General features: G+C 37.5%; 1 protein-coding gene across 1 annotated transcript in view; it reads right to left on the minus strand.

Annotated features, from left to right (window-relative positions):
- SEMA3A (semaphorin 3A) overlaps positions 1–16,442 on the minus strand; it is a 171,378-nt gene that overhangs the window by 38,386 nt on the left and 116,550 nt on the right. The window contains exon 7 of the mRNA XM_051642676.1: positions 920–1,062. Within this exon, the coding sequence (XP_051498636.1) occupies positions 920–1,062 (143 nt within the window). The remainder of the gene's footprint in view (positions 1–919; positions 1,063–16,442) is intronic.

Raw genomic sequence — 16,442 nt, forward strand, 5'->3', positions numbered from 1 at the left:
ACAAACAAACAAAAAAACCCAAACTTCTTTGTCTTGTAATCCAAGTATAACAGTGGAGAAAGACAGGCAGAATATTTTGTTCCACAAGTCCCAGGCCTGGTAAAGCACAAGGGGTTTATTACTCTTAACTGGGTAGCAACAAAGTAAATATGCAAGTTGCAAGCAAACAAAGTAGATAAAAATGCCAGAACACTGGGATCAGTTGTATAGCTGAAAAACTTATTAATAAAGTGCACCAAGGAGTCCATAGTTGGGGGTTATTGGATTTTGAGCAGGTTTCGAGGAGATAAATTGAAATTTTCCTTATGAATTAACATGATGTTTTACTGTTAACATCATAGTTGCGAAAGTGACAACATTTACTAATATAATTTCGTTTGTAGAATCTTTTTTAAAGTTTATAAAAATATATTTATATATGAACATTTATCAGTGTGGATGAATGATTCAATCTTCAGTCATTAAGGGACTTCTCAGTGGTTGCCCATTTCTACAGCTAAGCTTAAACAACTGTTTTGTTAAATCTTTCTTTGCCTCTGTTTTAAAGTTTTTCACTAATGTGGAAAGGTATTAGTATTCCTTTAGAAGGTCAATCCTTCACATGTTTTTGGCCCACCTGGAAGTATCACATTTCCTGTAAAAGATTGCCTCTTTTGCAGACACATTCTAAGCCTCAGAAGGTGCCTATGACTTTTTGAACAAAACATCATAGTTCATGAAGCTTTCCCAAACACAGAAGAACTGAATAGTACACCTTTGGGTGTGTTATACACTAACTATTTTTCACCTGAGATGATCTTTAGTACAATGCCAGTGTTAATACTAAATAACTTACAGGCAAGAAAACGCAGTTTCTAAAGACACTTGCAAAGTGTGTGCAAGCGTATTCAAATCTCACATGAAGAGGTCATGATTTTACCTTGCAGATCTGCCCTATTCTGGCATGAGTGGCTTTTCCAGTGTGCTCTCCATCAATTGCATTTTCACGGAAGAAGAAATAGATTTTGTCATCTTCTGGATTGTCGCTCTCTGGTATCAGGTGAGCACTAATAAATCTAGGATCTGAGAAGACAACATCATTATGTGTTACTACTCCATTAACTGAATCATTTGCCATCCTTACACAAATGAATTGTATAAGGAATAAATTGTATTTTACTTCCCAAGAATCAATATTTGCATCCAACGACAAATAACCCCATGCTAGGTACACCACCACCCATTAACGTGTGACATTACATTCCTCTCATATTTATACATAGAGGTGTTTGCTACAGATATTTAATTAAGATATCTTAACTTTACTATAGGAGCAATTAAACATTCATGATTTCTCTTTACAAATGGTTCTATGAAGTTACAGCATGGCTTCCTATTTCCATGTATTTATTACTGACATTTTTCTTGCTTCTTTGGATGTTTTCACTTCAGTCAAAAATCTTCCTTTATGTGTTGTACATCAAATGAGACAATTATTGAAACAAACATAATATTGCTAACTTCAGCAATAATGAAGAATATATAATGAAAGTATTTTGCATGAAGAAAAGTATTAATGTGTTACTGTCCAAAAAAATTTTAAAAATACAGTTTTGATTGGTATTGTCTATTTCCACACGATGATGCCCCCAACCCCCAAATTTTGGTCTCATTTTCAGAAGATAAGTGAATATGGGAATTTCTATTAAAGGTGTTGAAATACTGTGCCTTCATTTAAAAAAAAAAAAAAAAATATATTTTTTTTCATAGAAAAACCTTCATTTCACGATGAGTAGAGTGACACAATTATTTTATTATAAAGAAGATGCATCAAAAATTGTGGAAAGAAGGTTTGGGAAAGAATCTTATAGAAATAGTAATAGTAAATTCATACCAGTGGTGAATCTGGCTCAGCACTGTATTTTAGAGATACTTCAGCTGGTATCTTTCACTATATTTGGAAAAAGAAGGCATATCCAACAGATTTACCAATCTGTTTCATAACTATTTTACATCCTGCTGGGATAATTAAATGTGGACTATATTTAACTACTCAGGGTCCTGTTCCTATGTGAAGTTACATGCTATTTTAGTGTTGATGCATTAACATCTTTTCAGTGCATGTTTACTGCTATATAGTTATGGAAATAATGAACCCTACTTTGTTTTGCCAGTTTGCACTAGCTGTCCTGGGAAACCCATTGCTTATTAAGGATGGCAGTGTTTGTAAGCAACATATTTTGATATTTTTAGATCTTTCTATTATATTATATGAGCACATACTGCATAATTCTGTGTGTGTGTCTGTATGTGTGTGCACATATATATTTATATATACACACATACATAGTAGATGAGAATTACCATACTGGCTTAGACCAAGGTTTACTTGGTTCAATATATGGACTTCAACATTGTCCAGAAGTAATTACCTGGGACAAAGAATAAAAAAATGATAAGTGCAAATAATACTTTCTTAGAATAATCTCCCTTCCTCCAACTATTTTCATTGTAGCTGATTCTTGAGCTTGATTGTTGTCTCTGTGCTTGTTAAATCTCAATAGAATTATCACCCAGTGATTTGCCTAGACTCTTCTTGAACCCATGCAAATTTCCAGAATTCATTATCCCTTTCAGAATTTGTTCCTCACATACACAGCCTTATGAATGAAAATCTACTTCTGAATTAATGTTTTGAACATTCATCATAGTAACTTCATTTGATGCATCTTAATTCTTGTACTGGAAATACCCACAGTGTTCAAGATGTGGACGAACTGTGCTCTTATACAAGGGTTATCTGTTCTTCTTCTATTAATTCCTAACATTTAACATGGATTTGACAGTTCTGAAGCACCAATCTGAAATTTTCATGGAACTTTATGTGCCAGGACCCCAGGATCTCACTTTTTATTGGTAATACTCAGTCCACAGCCCACCATTTTCTATAGGAAGATAGACATGTTTCCCTCATGGATTTCCCCATGGTTTATCACAACATCATTCATCAAGAATAATTTAATTTGTCATTTGATTGCTTAGCTATCTAGTTGCATAAGAACTTTCTGTAATTCTTCACAGTATTCCTTTGTCTCATGATGCTGAATAACTTAGTATCATGTGAAAAATTTTCTCATCCTGCTGCCAAACCTCTTTTTCAGATTATTCATGAACATATTAAACAACAACGGCTGCAGAACAGATCTCTGAGGAACTGGGTCTATTACCTGTTGTTTATTAAAATAAATCTTTTAGACATTGGAAAACACCAAAAATCTGTAAGCAGCTTAAGGTCTCCATGCCAAACTCCAGTAACTTAAGCTACTAAATTTGCTTCCTCTCTTTCAAGCATGCATTTAATAGCCTTCAAGTTACGCTGGCATAAGACACAAGAGAAATAATATCTAGACTATATTGTACCATGGTAAATATCTTTTATATATAATCTATCAGGGCTCTAAATGCAGCTTCTATAACAAGAAACACAAGGCTACAGCTAGAATATTTCTGCATCGCCGCCTGTAGATGGATACACTAGAGAAAGAGGATCCCCATTAGTAGATACTGTCTGGGCTCCTGGATCTGGAGAGTCTCTTGTCTGAATACATTGTTTTTACAGTCTTAAAGTCTTAATGAAAAGGGTAAAAAAATCATTCAACCAAAACCTAAATACATTCCCAAATGGTTGAATGATTTGTTTCTAGTGCAATGGGTTTTGTAAATCACAAGATATCAAATTCTGAAACAAATCACTGTATTATCAGGCAGCAAAAATCTAACTTTAAATAGAAAATACACATTTCAACTAACTCTGTCTGAGTGGTAGCAGAGGAGAGGGATATGAGAAAGGCAGATATAACTTATGCTACAGCCAGAGAGCATTAGGATATCCTTTATATACATTTCTAACCAGTGTTCATCTGGGATGAATTCAGATTTTCAAATAGTGATTAATAATTCCAACTACATCCCTGAAAATAAAGCCTAATATTAGAACACATCCATTGAACATCATGGAACAGTTTCTGTTGAGTAACACTGGTGTTTCTTACTGAGCAGACCTCCGGCTGCTTCACCATCTGGTTAAATTAATAAGTTTTAATCAATAAAGGAGTGATTCTTCATGTTATAAAGCCTTTGCTCTTGTTACTTGGTGGTGTTTGGTTTTTACTTCCTCTTCCATAAAACAGGTTATCTATGCAATGAAGCAAATAAAGGAAGAATATGCTACATGTGTTCCGTTACATATAGAAATAGATTCATTTCTGTTCAGAATGAATAATACGATCATAAAAGCAACGTAGTGATTCTGTATGTGGAGAGAGGAAGAGAAGTGTGGTTGATAATTTTGTAGGTTATAAAGCCAAGAAGTGGGTGGTGTGAACTAGTTTGATCTGTAGTGTGTTCTTTATTGTTTCATTAGCAATGGAGCTGTTTGACTTGCCTGAGGCTTGATGCATACTTGCATTTAACTCCAGAGCTTCAGACCATGCTTACAACTAACCGTTTAGGGCCATGATGAATCAATCAGCCAGATGGCCAGCAGTCACGCAACACAACCCTCTCCATGGACTATGCTGCATTTTTTTAGCGCTCTTCTTTGGGAAAGGGAAGAGAGATGTTGTCCACAGATGAGGGACTTCTCCTTGGTTCTCCTAATTGCTCACCCATGCAGCAGAAAAAAGAATGTCATCTAGGAATGCGCACGTTCAAGTATTGAGACTGCCCTGTCTTACCCTGCAAAATTAAACAGGTTGGGTATCAAAGGGTCCCCTTGGGAAGTTTAAAATAATTCAGTCAGGGTTGACCTATTTCATACATTTAACACAGACAGAAGTGCTGGAATGAACTTCAAGCAAGTTCTACTGAATGGAAAGTGGGACTTTGGTCCAAACCCACTAGTGACAATTGTGAAATTTGGTGCAGTGCAGCTAATGTGCATCAGTAGAATGACTTCAAATTTCTGTGTATGAATTACCAGGCATTCTGTGTTCCTAATACTGTTTTCAATCCATCAAGTGGAAATACTCAGAAATACTGTTACAATAGTTCATCACTTTCTTGTTTAAAAGCAGTCTGCTGTTGTCTAAAAGTCCAGAAAGCATGTTTGGGGAAAATGAATTTAAGAAATAATTTGAAGGCAAATATTTTGCAATGATTCATTGCTTAAAAAAAAAAACAACAACACAGGCAAACAATGTGGAAGAGTGCTTTAAAAAACAGCATACATCAAACAAGCATGTCTGAAACATGTTTAAGCATGATCAAAGGAGAAGCAAAGCCACAGCATAAACATGATCAAAATAAAATTGCAGCTAAAACCTTCCTCTGATCTTGCAGCCAATGTGAACAAGCTAAAAATAAAAACTTAGGTTTTTATTTAAAACAATCAGCCTTGAAAAGCAAGTTATTAAAGCACACACCTTTTTCAGTCTCCTTTTTCCACTTGTCTTGGCTGTGGGGCTATTTCTCAGCTCCCACACGACTTCTTTCTAGCGTCACTGTTTGTGTACCCTCCTGCAATTCCCAGCTCTGCAGACATTTCCCTGGCAGCAGCCCATTAAACTGTCCTTCATTAGAAATCTTGCTCTTTATGAAAATGACACCTTGGTCCAGCTGCCTCTATGATTTATATGCCATTGTTTGCTTAGTTAAGTAATGGAAACATGTTTTGCTTGTCTCAGCAACTCAGGTTGAGAAAAAGCTAAGGAAAATCGATATGCATTGGTTCTTTTTCAAATGTCAGTCTTTAGCAGCAACAACCACACAAACACACACACATACCCAATAGCAAGAAATAATAAAAGTCAGAAATTGGATTCCTAACTGAATTGCATTAGCATATTAATGAAGATCTATAAACCTGAAGGCACAGAAATTATCTTTATCTGTCAAGATTGAGTGAGCTGAAGTAACAGAAGGTGGGGTCATCTCTTCATCACTTGACAGGAGCCAAAGGGCAGTTCTCTCAGGAAATGTATTGTACAGAATTTGAACTGCATGCCTCTCTTACTGTATATTTACGGTCAAAATGACTAATTTATCAGTTCACAGCAAGAAAATTCTAGGAAACTAGGGAAATTTTACGCTCAGTAAAACTGCAATTGCTATAATTTAATGAAAAGTACTGGAGGGTGACTGGGGCCCTGAGGAGAGGAACAAGACTAGGGAAGCTGAAATTAAAAATTTAACAACAACAAAAATAGACAGCTACTCAGGACTTCATAAACACATACAGTGCCCGTCCATCAAGACCCAGCACAGAGAGCCAAGCACTGTCCTCAAAAAATCTGAACTTGCAATCACAGTGAGCTCTGCTTCCTGCAGAGAGGAGGACTCATAGCACCAGTGCACAGCAGAGCCGTCTGCAACTGGTGCACTTGGCAAGGTCACCAGAGGACAAAGCTTTTAATATATGATGATGAGAGAGCTAAGTTGGTTTGTGGTTTTACACACGCAAATGTAGTTTACAAAACATGAAAGCTTTTAGTGGTGTTCTTCCAAAGTCCCTTCATTTTAATTCTTGAACTTTCACATCCCTCTTGCTGCTGATGATTCAGGCAAACATAGCGGAGTTCTCATGGATTTACTACTTATAGTGAAGCTCCTCGACAACATCCTCAAGGTGGGATGGCGTCAGACAACATCCTTAAGGTGGGAATACTCTTTGCACAAGGGATAACTTATGGGGGTTATGGACCTAATATGAAGGATTTGGGGTAACTTCCTGTCAGATGCTGACATGGAAGGTAGTACTGGGGAGAGACCACAGAGTAGTGATGTGATTTCAAGACACTGTTTTCAAAGTCATGGGTAAGCAGAGGTGGATGTGCGGCATGAAGGCCATGCATGATTGAAGCGTTAGCAACTATCCCAGGGTAAGAAGCACTACGGTCACAATGGAAATTCTTACCAGAAAGAGTTTTAAAGACTGCTCATATTTATCAAGCAGCTTGCCTTTCAGCCAAGCCAGACTGATGCTGAAGAACAGTTACTTTTCATTATTATTTCTTTTGTTTTGTTTTTCAAAGGCTAGTGAAAACAATTTTGGCAACATAGTCAGATTATAATATGGGGTAATAAGTTTAAGCTTTAGCTAAGGTTTCTTGTAATTTCAATTGCATACATACTCTTCATTTTTTCATTTTTTATTTTTTTCTGATTCAAAACTCTTTACAGAATTAAGGAAAAAAAATCTTTCTCTCTGAAGAATCTGGCTGTTCTGTTTCAGTGGTGACTTTTGTGAATTTTTTTGTGACATGATGAGATCACAGATTTTCAAGGATGAAAGGTATTAAAGATAATATTAACATATCACTATTCCATCATTTCAATACACAACATAACAAGCAAAAAGACACGCATAAAAAAAGATGCAAACCGCTTTTACATGTGTAAATTCCTCCACATGTCAAAGCTACAGGAATCTAGTCCTTGAGCCTTTTCAGTGCTTTGACCTTGAATGTCACCTCTGGGTCATTCTCATTGTAAGGGATGTTAAACCTGAAATAAGTGTCAGATTTTTAAAAAAGAATTCCAGGTTTATAGGTGGGGCAAAAGCAAAGTCTGGCAAGTGTAGGTCAGAGCATCAATCATATTCTATGACATAGAGCTCTGTGCTGGCTGGATAGCTACAGGAAGAAGTGAAGAAGTTTACAAGGTCAGTTAGGAGCCTGAGCTTCTGGGCCACCTCCTTCCAAAAAAAAGCCAGGTTGCCTGTAAAGGCAGCCCAGCAGGCCCAGGGGGAGCGAGGGAAGGAGAGAACAGGAGCAGCCGCCCCGAGGGGCTGGAACCAATGGGGACCAAGGGGGACCTGGGAGCAGCCATGGATAAGAATGGCTACTGCCTGACCCCTCTGCAGTGCAGCAGGACCAAAGGACCTTAAAGGGGAGCACAATATTAATTTGAGGTACTTAATATCTCTCAAGTAGCGTCAATGAGCCTCTGAGTACCGGCCAAGGCTGAAACCTCCAGGCAGTGCCACTACCCTGAGATCTCTCTCCTCCTCTGCCTTAGAGATGTAGTTCACTATGAATATCTCTTGGGAGTAACATCTTAGCTCACGCGGGAAGGAGAAGGAAGAAAATGTTGATCTCTGATGCAATTATCAGTTTCTGAAGCCTTTGTTCTAAAGAGGCAACAATAGTTTTGATTCTCTATAATGACTAATTACATAGTGAAGAAAAGTGAATACAAAAGTTCAGCAAAATTATAGCTTAATTCTCAACGTAAATTAGATTTCTCACAAAACAATGCTTATGATCTACCCACACTATTTAATTTAAAAGAGGTGATTATTATCTCTTTACAGAACAACAACCAAAATTAACACCTCTTTTCCACTGCTGACTATGTTTTAAGGTGTTGGATATCTATCAACACAATTTATTTTAAACTGATTTACTTGTTCCTCAGAGAGAATAATTGGGCAACTGAGAAAATTAGTGTCCTTCATGGAACAGAAAGTAAGGCTTGCAGCATATTTCCTCCATTTAGGAGTATTTTAATCTCAATTTTCTGTATTTCTTAACCTAAGAAACTAATGAGAGTTCCAGCTAAGAGCCTGTTTTTTCCTCTCTCGGTCATTTATCTGAAGTTTTTGACATTGATGCTTGGAAATAAAAACACTGGAAAGCCTGGGCCTTAATTGTGTAAACTACATCTTTAGAGCTTTGGATGAGTGACAGAAACTACGTATCACAGTCTTTATGTTAAGAAGTGATATGTAGGGGAGGAAGTAGTCCATGGAGGCACCAAACACAGAAGACATTTCTAGTTTGGGGTGTCACACACTTCTAGCCATCAGAGCCATGCTATGGGCCTGCCTTTTCTAAGGTCTGAAGATTCACAGGTAGAACACAAGTCCCTGGAGATGCCCAAAGCAGTTTATGGTAAATGACTCAAAACTCAAGAGACCAAACCTGTTCCTCTCCACTAATGTGATTTTCCAGAATGCTGAGAGATGTGTGATTGTCTTGGTGTAATAATCTTCCTCTTTGCAACTTCAAAATTAGAGGGTACAAGAAAGTGTCCTGAAGGCAGAGAGAGCATGCTGCAGCAATACCACTAGCCAAATTCCTGACACAGCACATTGCAGGAGACAAGACCCTGGCTTAGTGTGAAGAATAGCTGGGGATTAACATGGCAAACACATTACACTGAAGGGAAATTCGGACAGCTTTCAGCAGCACGATTGGCAAAAGCATGAAACCCCAAACTGAACAGCAGTGGCTTGATAAGTATGTCTTCGGCCTCCATATATCTCCTGAGATCTAAGCTCTGAAGATTTTCCTGTCAGTTCCATGCCCTGCACAACAGTGTCTTCAGCAAAACCATTTGTCCACACATAAATTACTTTTTCTGCCTACAATGTGAACAAATATGGCCTTTGTGTAAAAAAAAATCTATTTAAAAAATAGGAAGAAAAATTCCAAATTTTGTACTGCCAGGTTCAATTTGAAGTGTGTAGAAGGGATTGTGTGGCTGGAAAAACAATCTCCTCCAAGACATCATGTCAAAAAACTGGACAGGACTCTGCCATCACCTCAGTTCTCAGTGAGGGATGATCACTCATCAGGAAATTATCATCAATGTGAGCCAGTTCCCAAGAAGTGATCCACGAGACAACACTCCTGTAGCAATTTCCTAACCTATCCAATCTCCTGTAGTTTAGTTTCTTTGTTAACAAACCAAAACTGAGGTAATTTTGTCAACTATGAAAAAGGTTTTGTTGTCATAATTAACTTTTACAGCTAGTGCAAAGCAACTTGACTCAAAATCCATTACAGGAAGATTAATGAGGGATGGCAGCAGAGACTGAAAAAAGGGCTGGATGAATGACTGGTTTGAACTGATCAGTCAGTGGAGCACAACAACATAAAATGCAGTAAGGCATCTGTAAGTGGAAGCAAAACCCCTAGCACAACTTGAGGTATTCAGTGTGATAGCATCAGTTATGACAACCTCTTTCAGTAGTCCTGTGAGCATAACACCCCATTCCAACTTAATTTAGCTTCAGTCAACATGAGGTATTAACAGGACTTTTACCCAGCTGAAATAATGTACTAATTTACTGACGATGTGAAACTTACTGCTCATTAAAAAAAAAACAAACACCACAAAACAACACACCAAAAAAAAAAACCCAAAAAGTGTTTGATAGCACAGGTGTGATGAAAACCATGGAGTTACTTCAGATAGAAAAACCTTGCAACCTTGCCTGTTGCACTGCTCTGTCAGAATGTTTCTCTCAAACTCTGTTTTTCACTATGTACTTTTATTCTGTACAAGCAAATCCTCCGTTATATATATATATATATATATATATATATATATATATTTAATTCACTAACAGCATTTCAGAAATATTTGCTGCAATTACTGTGACTTTTAGGAATTAAAACCTTACTGGAGCAACATTTTAGCAGACCCAAACATTGAGCATTTTTTAAAAGTAGTGAAGGAGGAACTTGCAGCACACTTGCACATGACACATAAACAGCAGGGAGAGGAATTGGCAGTAAGTTTAACAAAAGTATTTAAAAAGTAATAAAATAATGAAGTGCAGTAAGAAATGTAAGTCCTGTGATAAATGAGAGACTGAATCATTTTTCTAAAGAACGCTTTCTAACAAGTGTGGCAAAACCAAACTCATGCTGAAAGTATGTCAAATATGGAGCAGAACTGAGTATTAATGACAATCCATTTACACAATCTTGTGAAAAACGCTTATGACTCACTAGTCCGTGTAAAATATTTTGTAAGAAGGTTTTGAACCTTTCCCTCTCATGGAGCTTTTTCTGCCTTTAGTGGAAGTTCCTTTAGAGAAAAAAGGAGAAAAAGAAGCACAGACTAAAGGGGTAGGTATGTGAAGAGAACTGTGCCCCATGACTGTCAGATTTAACAGTGTGTCAAATGTTATCACAGAGCTCTAGAAATATGAATAATCTCACTGACATCAGCGGAACACTTCCTGCTATTTATAACAGTATGGAATTTTGCTCAAATGATGGTAAAAGAATCCATGAACAGCAATCCTCAGATGTATGGCCATATTCACAGATAATGTATTATCACTAAATGCTTTCAAGTATTTCCTAAGAACTGTGGAGTGAATTGGAAAAATATGTAATGCAGCCTTTAAAATAACTTTTGTTTTTCTGAATGATTATCTGTGAAAAAGCTCTGTGCTTGAAAGGTTATCTGGATTCTTCTTATACCAACTCATCTAATAAAATCTTCCTACAAATCTTGATGCACTTACTTCAACAGAAAATTTTACAAACCTACCAACAGGAGATGTGATTTATACGTATAAACATATGTTAAAAATACTCTTTTCCATAATCCTGGAATCTTACAAAAGACCAGGTCATAGTATCACTTAAAAAGGTAAATCAGAAAGGGAACTATTTTTATTTCATTTAGTTAGTACGCTTGTGGCAGCCTTAAGTGGTCAGGAACATAAAAATCTGCTATTTGCTGTACAAGAGATGGTGGACTCAAAGATTCAGTTTAACCCTTGCCTTTGAAAGGAGTAATTTTCCCTGGTAACACTACAAGATGTCTCACCTTCCTAACATGAGACATTTAGCCTACAGCCAACAGTGATACAGATCTGAGAACAGAAGGAAAAAGTTAACAAGGCATATCAGCTGGCAGTTCAGTTTTGGTAGGTTACTCTTAACAGTCTTTTGGATACAGAAACTTTCAGATAACACTGCTGCTTTTAAGATTGAGATTGTTCAAACCATTGTTACCATATTTTAATAAAGTAGTAATTTATCTGTACAGTGTCACATTATCTGAGACATTCACTGATTCTGAGTATCAGCTATTAGCTGGTGGATATCTGTATACCTTCAATGTTACCATAAAGCTTACAATTTCTTTTTACTGTATGGTGTTTAGAACCATAAAGTTAAAGGCCCATTTTTTTAGAAAATAAATCTAACAGCCAGCTATTCAACATGGGTAGATTGATATAGATCCATGGAATCCAACGGGAGAGCAAGGGATGGGACAGTTCTGACACCACTTAGAAACCTAAAAGGTAGGCACTGAAGCCTGACAAAAGCAATATAAGGTGCTCCAAAGATCAAGGGGAAAATGAAGTATCACTTTGGCATCTGCAGCAAAATGGGAAGTTCAGAATCTTTTGCATTGTTAAAACCTAAAGGCAGCAAATGAGGAACCATTTGTCAAGCTGGGGGGTTTTTTGCCCTTTTTTTTTTTTTTTTTTTTTTTTTAAATCTGTCCAGGATAGCTGAGAACTGCCATTCTGTGAATAAGGTACTTGGGGCTTCTTTGTTTATTTTCTCTGTTATTTAGTCAAACACACTACCTTTAAAAGTGAAAAAATAATCCATTTGTCTCTCCCATTTGTCCTCTTCCTGTTCTCTTTGTCTTTAAACGATGGTCATGAATAAGGCTATACAGGCTAAATGATGCTCATGGTGACATCTGTTTCACCCTTTTGTTTTGCAGGTGTTGCCTGTTGGAACCTGGGGAAGAACCCAGGGAAGTGGTTCAAGTGAGATTGGAACAGAATATATTTTGGAAACAGTGGGTTTGCAGAAGTAAATGAAGAAAAATCTCTAAAAGCTTTTATATCACTTAAAACCTTTCAAAGGATGAAAGCTAATCTTCTGGAAAATTACATGCCATATTAAATATACAGTTTTGTAACTAGGTGTTTTCTCTCCTCCTCTGTTGGAAGGCCATATTAAATATTAAGAAAAATAAAGATGTTCCACAATTACAGCACAAAAGGCTCTTTTGTTATATTGTAGTAGGATTTGTGATATTGTAGTATTTCAGAAAGAATGAAAATATAAAATCTGCAAGTAATTAACAAATCTGAATTTAACTACAACAAATGCTCTATCTGTATTTCTTAACCTTACACGCTCTTTGTGCCTACCTAATCACAAAGTACTACATTAGGCCCAGTCCTGCTCTAATAAAGTCAACAGTCGTAACTTTGCTAAATGCAGAAGTTGGAATATATCCTTGATAATGGAGCTTAATGTTAGCTTTACAATTCTTTGCTAGTGTGCTCTTGAACTACCTGAACGAGTTATCAGTGTTTTAAATGCATTGATGTTTCCACTTTATTGTAAAAATTGGCTTTTAACACAAGACAGTATTTAGTAATCTAGTACCAGCCATCAGTTTGATATCAGCCGTGACATTATTTAATTTTCAGAATCACAGAGGTTAAAGCTCACTGAACTATAAACAGTTGGAAACATGGAGTGTAATCCCAAGGCACAGCTCTGCACAAGATGTAATTTAAATCATATTGCATGCTAAGCTGAAAAGGCAGAGCAGGTCCCAGAGGGCATGAATAAATCTGCAGTCACTGATTTGCCACACACATTTGTGTTGGGATTCTTTAACTGTGCAAATGTGATGTCTTCCTTTAGTGCAGAGGACCTGTCATCTACTGAGATTTGTAATTAAAGAACCCAAAGAACAAAAGCAATTACTTAGCCTTAGAAGCATTCAGACTGGAATTTACACGATTTCATGAACAAAGGGGAAGTTAAGGAGACAGAGAGAAAGGGAGGCTTTGAGTCTGCAACGTAATTCAGCTGTGTCTGGTGCTAGCTGAGATTTTAATGTATAGACCAGGTATTCACATACCTGGCTTACTTTGAACTAATAACTTCATCACTGCAAACTCCACTCTGAAGTGGATGATTCTCATTCTAAGGAGCCAATTATGTTTCCAGCTGGCTACGTGCCACATCAGGTGCCGGCTTTTAGCAATCAGTTGTGTTAATTGCAAGCAACACTGAATGCCTTTTGGGACAAGCAATTCACGGTTCAGGAATGTTAGTGTAAAGGGGGTTAGGTTCAGCCCCATTACCAAGAATAAATCACAAAGTTTGTACCGGTTGCAAACTAACAGTTGTAATGTTATGAATGGGGGAAAGAGGAAAAGACTAAGGGGCTGTATCCTCACATTAACTCCACTGGGTATGCTGGACACCTCGATTACTTGTTGGGGGGCTGGCTAGGTGATGGTGGAGCCGTTCATATTTTAAGCTCAATTGCTCTGTCTTTTCATTCCTCTGGTTCTGTCAGGTGTTCTGATCCAGGCAAAGGACTGTATCAACTGCCCATGGACATGATCTCCTCTTGGCATTTTCCTTCTTTCTATTTGTCATACTGGGAAAATAATAGTTTAAAAATGCATAGGGGTTGTTTGATGTAAAGGAAATATTGTAAAGGCATAAATAATAGTGAATGCCATAAATGGATGCTGAAGGGCATATATAAAAAAACATATATAAAAAACAGCCATTGAAGAAATAAAGCACATTAATTAAATGAGTTGAGCACTAGCATGAATAGAAATCAGCAGATATTTCTTGGCCGCATTGGGGGATATTATCATTTATTATCAGTTAACGATCTGAATTGTGTTATTTTTTAGTATCTAGCTTTTGTCTCAGCACCTGAATAACAAGTTTTAGCTGTTCTATCTATTTGCAAGTGTTGATTTCTCATATGTTTGCCCTGAGTCTCGGCACCAGCACTATTTAAAAGAAGAAACCTGCCTAAATGTTGGGGGTGATGAATGGGAGGCTTAGATTGAATCATTAGAGATAAAGGCAGTTAGTGTGTGGTGGGTAGGGGGAGGAACTGGTACAAACCTCAAGGTCTGCAGGTGCTTAGAAACAGCTTGAAGGCTCAGGAAGTGTCTCTAATACCCTTTAGAGACTCAGTCTCTGGTGTTCCACATGGCTATACAAAGAAAACTTCTTAAAACAAAGCCATCTTATTTCTCCCTTTAACACAGACTAACCCACTGCCAAACACTTCTGTGTCTGAAGCTGTGCATTCCATTAAATTCAATGCAACTCGCTCAGCACTCCCTATTTTTGTGTGGCTGAAACCTCTAATTCTCCCCCCACGGCCAGCGTGCTCTAGTCACATCACACTTAACCTTTGCCTTGGCTTCTCAAAAAAGAATTTGTTTCACTCTATTCACAGCTTCAACAGTTTGGCAAACTGCACTTGAGTGCCGCCCTGGGCCTTTATATTGAACACACTAATCTGATTGTTTTTCCACTCTACAAACTTTGGGTCAACAATCAAGCTGCTGCCAGAAACTAATTAATTTGCAAACAGGCCCCATTTTCACAGGGGGAGAGCTTTTGAAACCTATGTCAGCAGAGCTGGTCACACCATGGTGACATGCATTGTCATGGCATCCACTTTTCTGGGTAATTCTCCTCACTAATTTTTCACCACACACATGAACTCAAATTACCCAGTCAACAGTAAATCTCTATTGAATGCTCACCAAACTCTGAACGTGGTGGCCTGAGAAGAGGAAATTGGTATTGACAGGGTCAACACTCATTAAATTGATGGCTAGAGCAGAAGAGACAAAAAAAACAATATAAGAACATAAAAAAAAAAAAAGATTCAGATGTGTGTCATATCCCAATGAAGCGGGCTGTAACAGACCCACTCCTGCTTTGTTTAAATCAATTAGTATTCTGCTCTGTGATACCCTATAAGCAGATTTCTGCTAACTTTCCTTGAAACACTTGTTACTTATTTTTGTGAACAGGAAAGGAGGCACTGTTTGGTAGCTAAAAGTCACTGCTTTCCAAGCAGCAGAGCTGTGATGAGCCCTCATACAGATCTCAGAGATCATGGGAAACCTACTTGAAATTGCAAGCCCTGTAACACATAGGCTCTGTCTTTGGCCTCCTGCCACCTAATCTGAACTTTCCTTTTCCTTAAGCTGATTTGGATCTTTGCAAAAATAGTAATTACAAAGAAACCAATGTTGTATATCTTAAAGTGGGACCCACACCAAAAGCAAAGCAAAGTGCACACTTAGAACCTGAATGCTACACCTGCCCTGGACAAATTACTTTACTTTTTTTCCCTATTGAAATTCATCTCCAAGGCAAAAGGAGAGGCTTCCTATGAGCTGATGCATATGGGCAATGTTTATACATATATGTATAGATATATATGGTCCTTTTGATGATATATTAATTGAAAGTCGTACACAAAGCTTCCTAGTAGAGAGTATTGCCACCGCTACTACTGCTTGAGTTACATGCTGAGTTTGTCACTGTCCTTTTGCGAACAGACCACTACCTTACAAAGATGTCCATTGCCAACTCTACAAGTTATCAGTTGAAATAAGTACATAAAAATAAACAACCATTTGTAGTTTATAAAAAGGGTATAGAGAAGGGAGTTGGAGTCATCCAGGACTCCTGGAGCATACTTACACAGCTGAGGAGTTTTTACACAACTCCTACTGCTCGAGGTGGCAGATGAAACTCAGATTTGTTTACCTAAAGCAATGTCTATAAAAAGCAACTCGCCTAGGTCATGGAATTTTATTCTGAACACCCAAGCCCTGTACAGCCAGGTGCACTGATATATCCACATCTAGTACCTCAACAGAGCTTGTTCTGACTCAT

Source organism: Apus apus, chromosome 1 (assembly GCF_020740795.1).
Source record: "Apus apus isolate bApuApu2 chromosome 1, bApuApu2.pri.cur, whole genome shotgun sequence".
Classification (NCBI taxonomy): Eukaryota; Metazoa; Chordata; class Aves; order Apodiformes; family Apodidae; genus Apus; species Apus apus.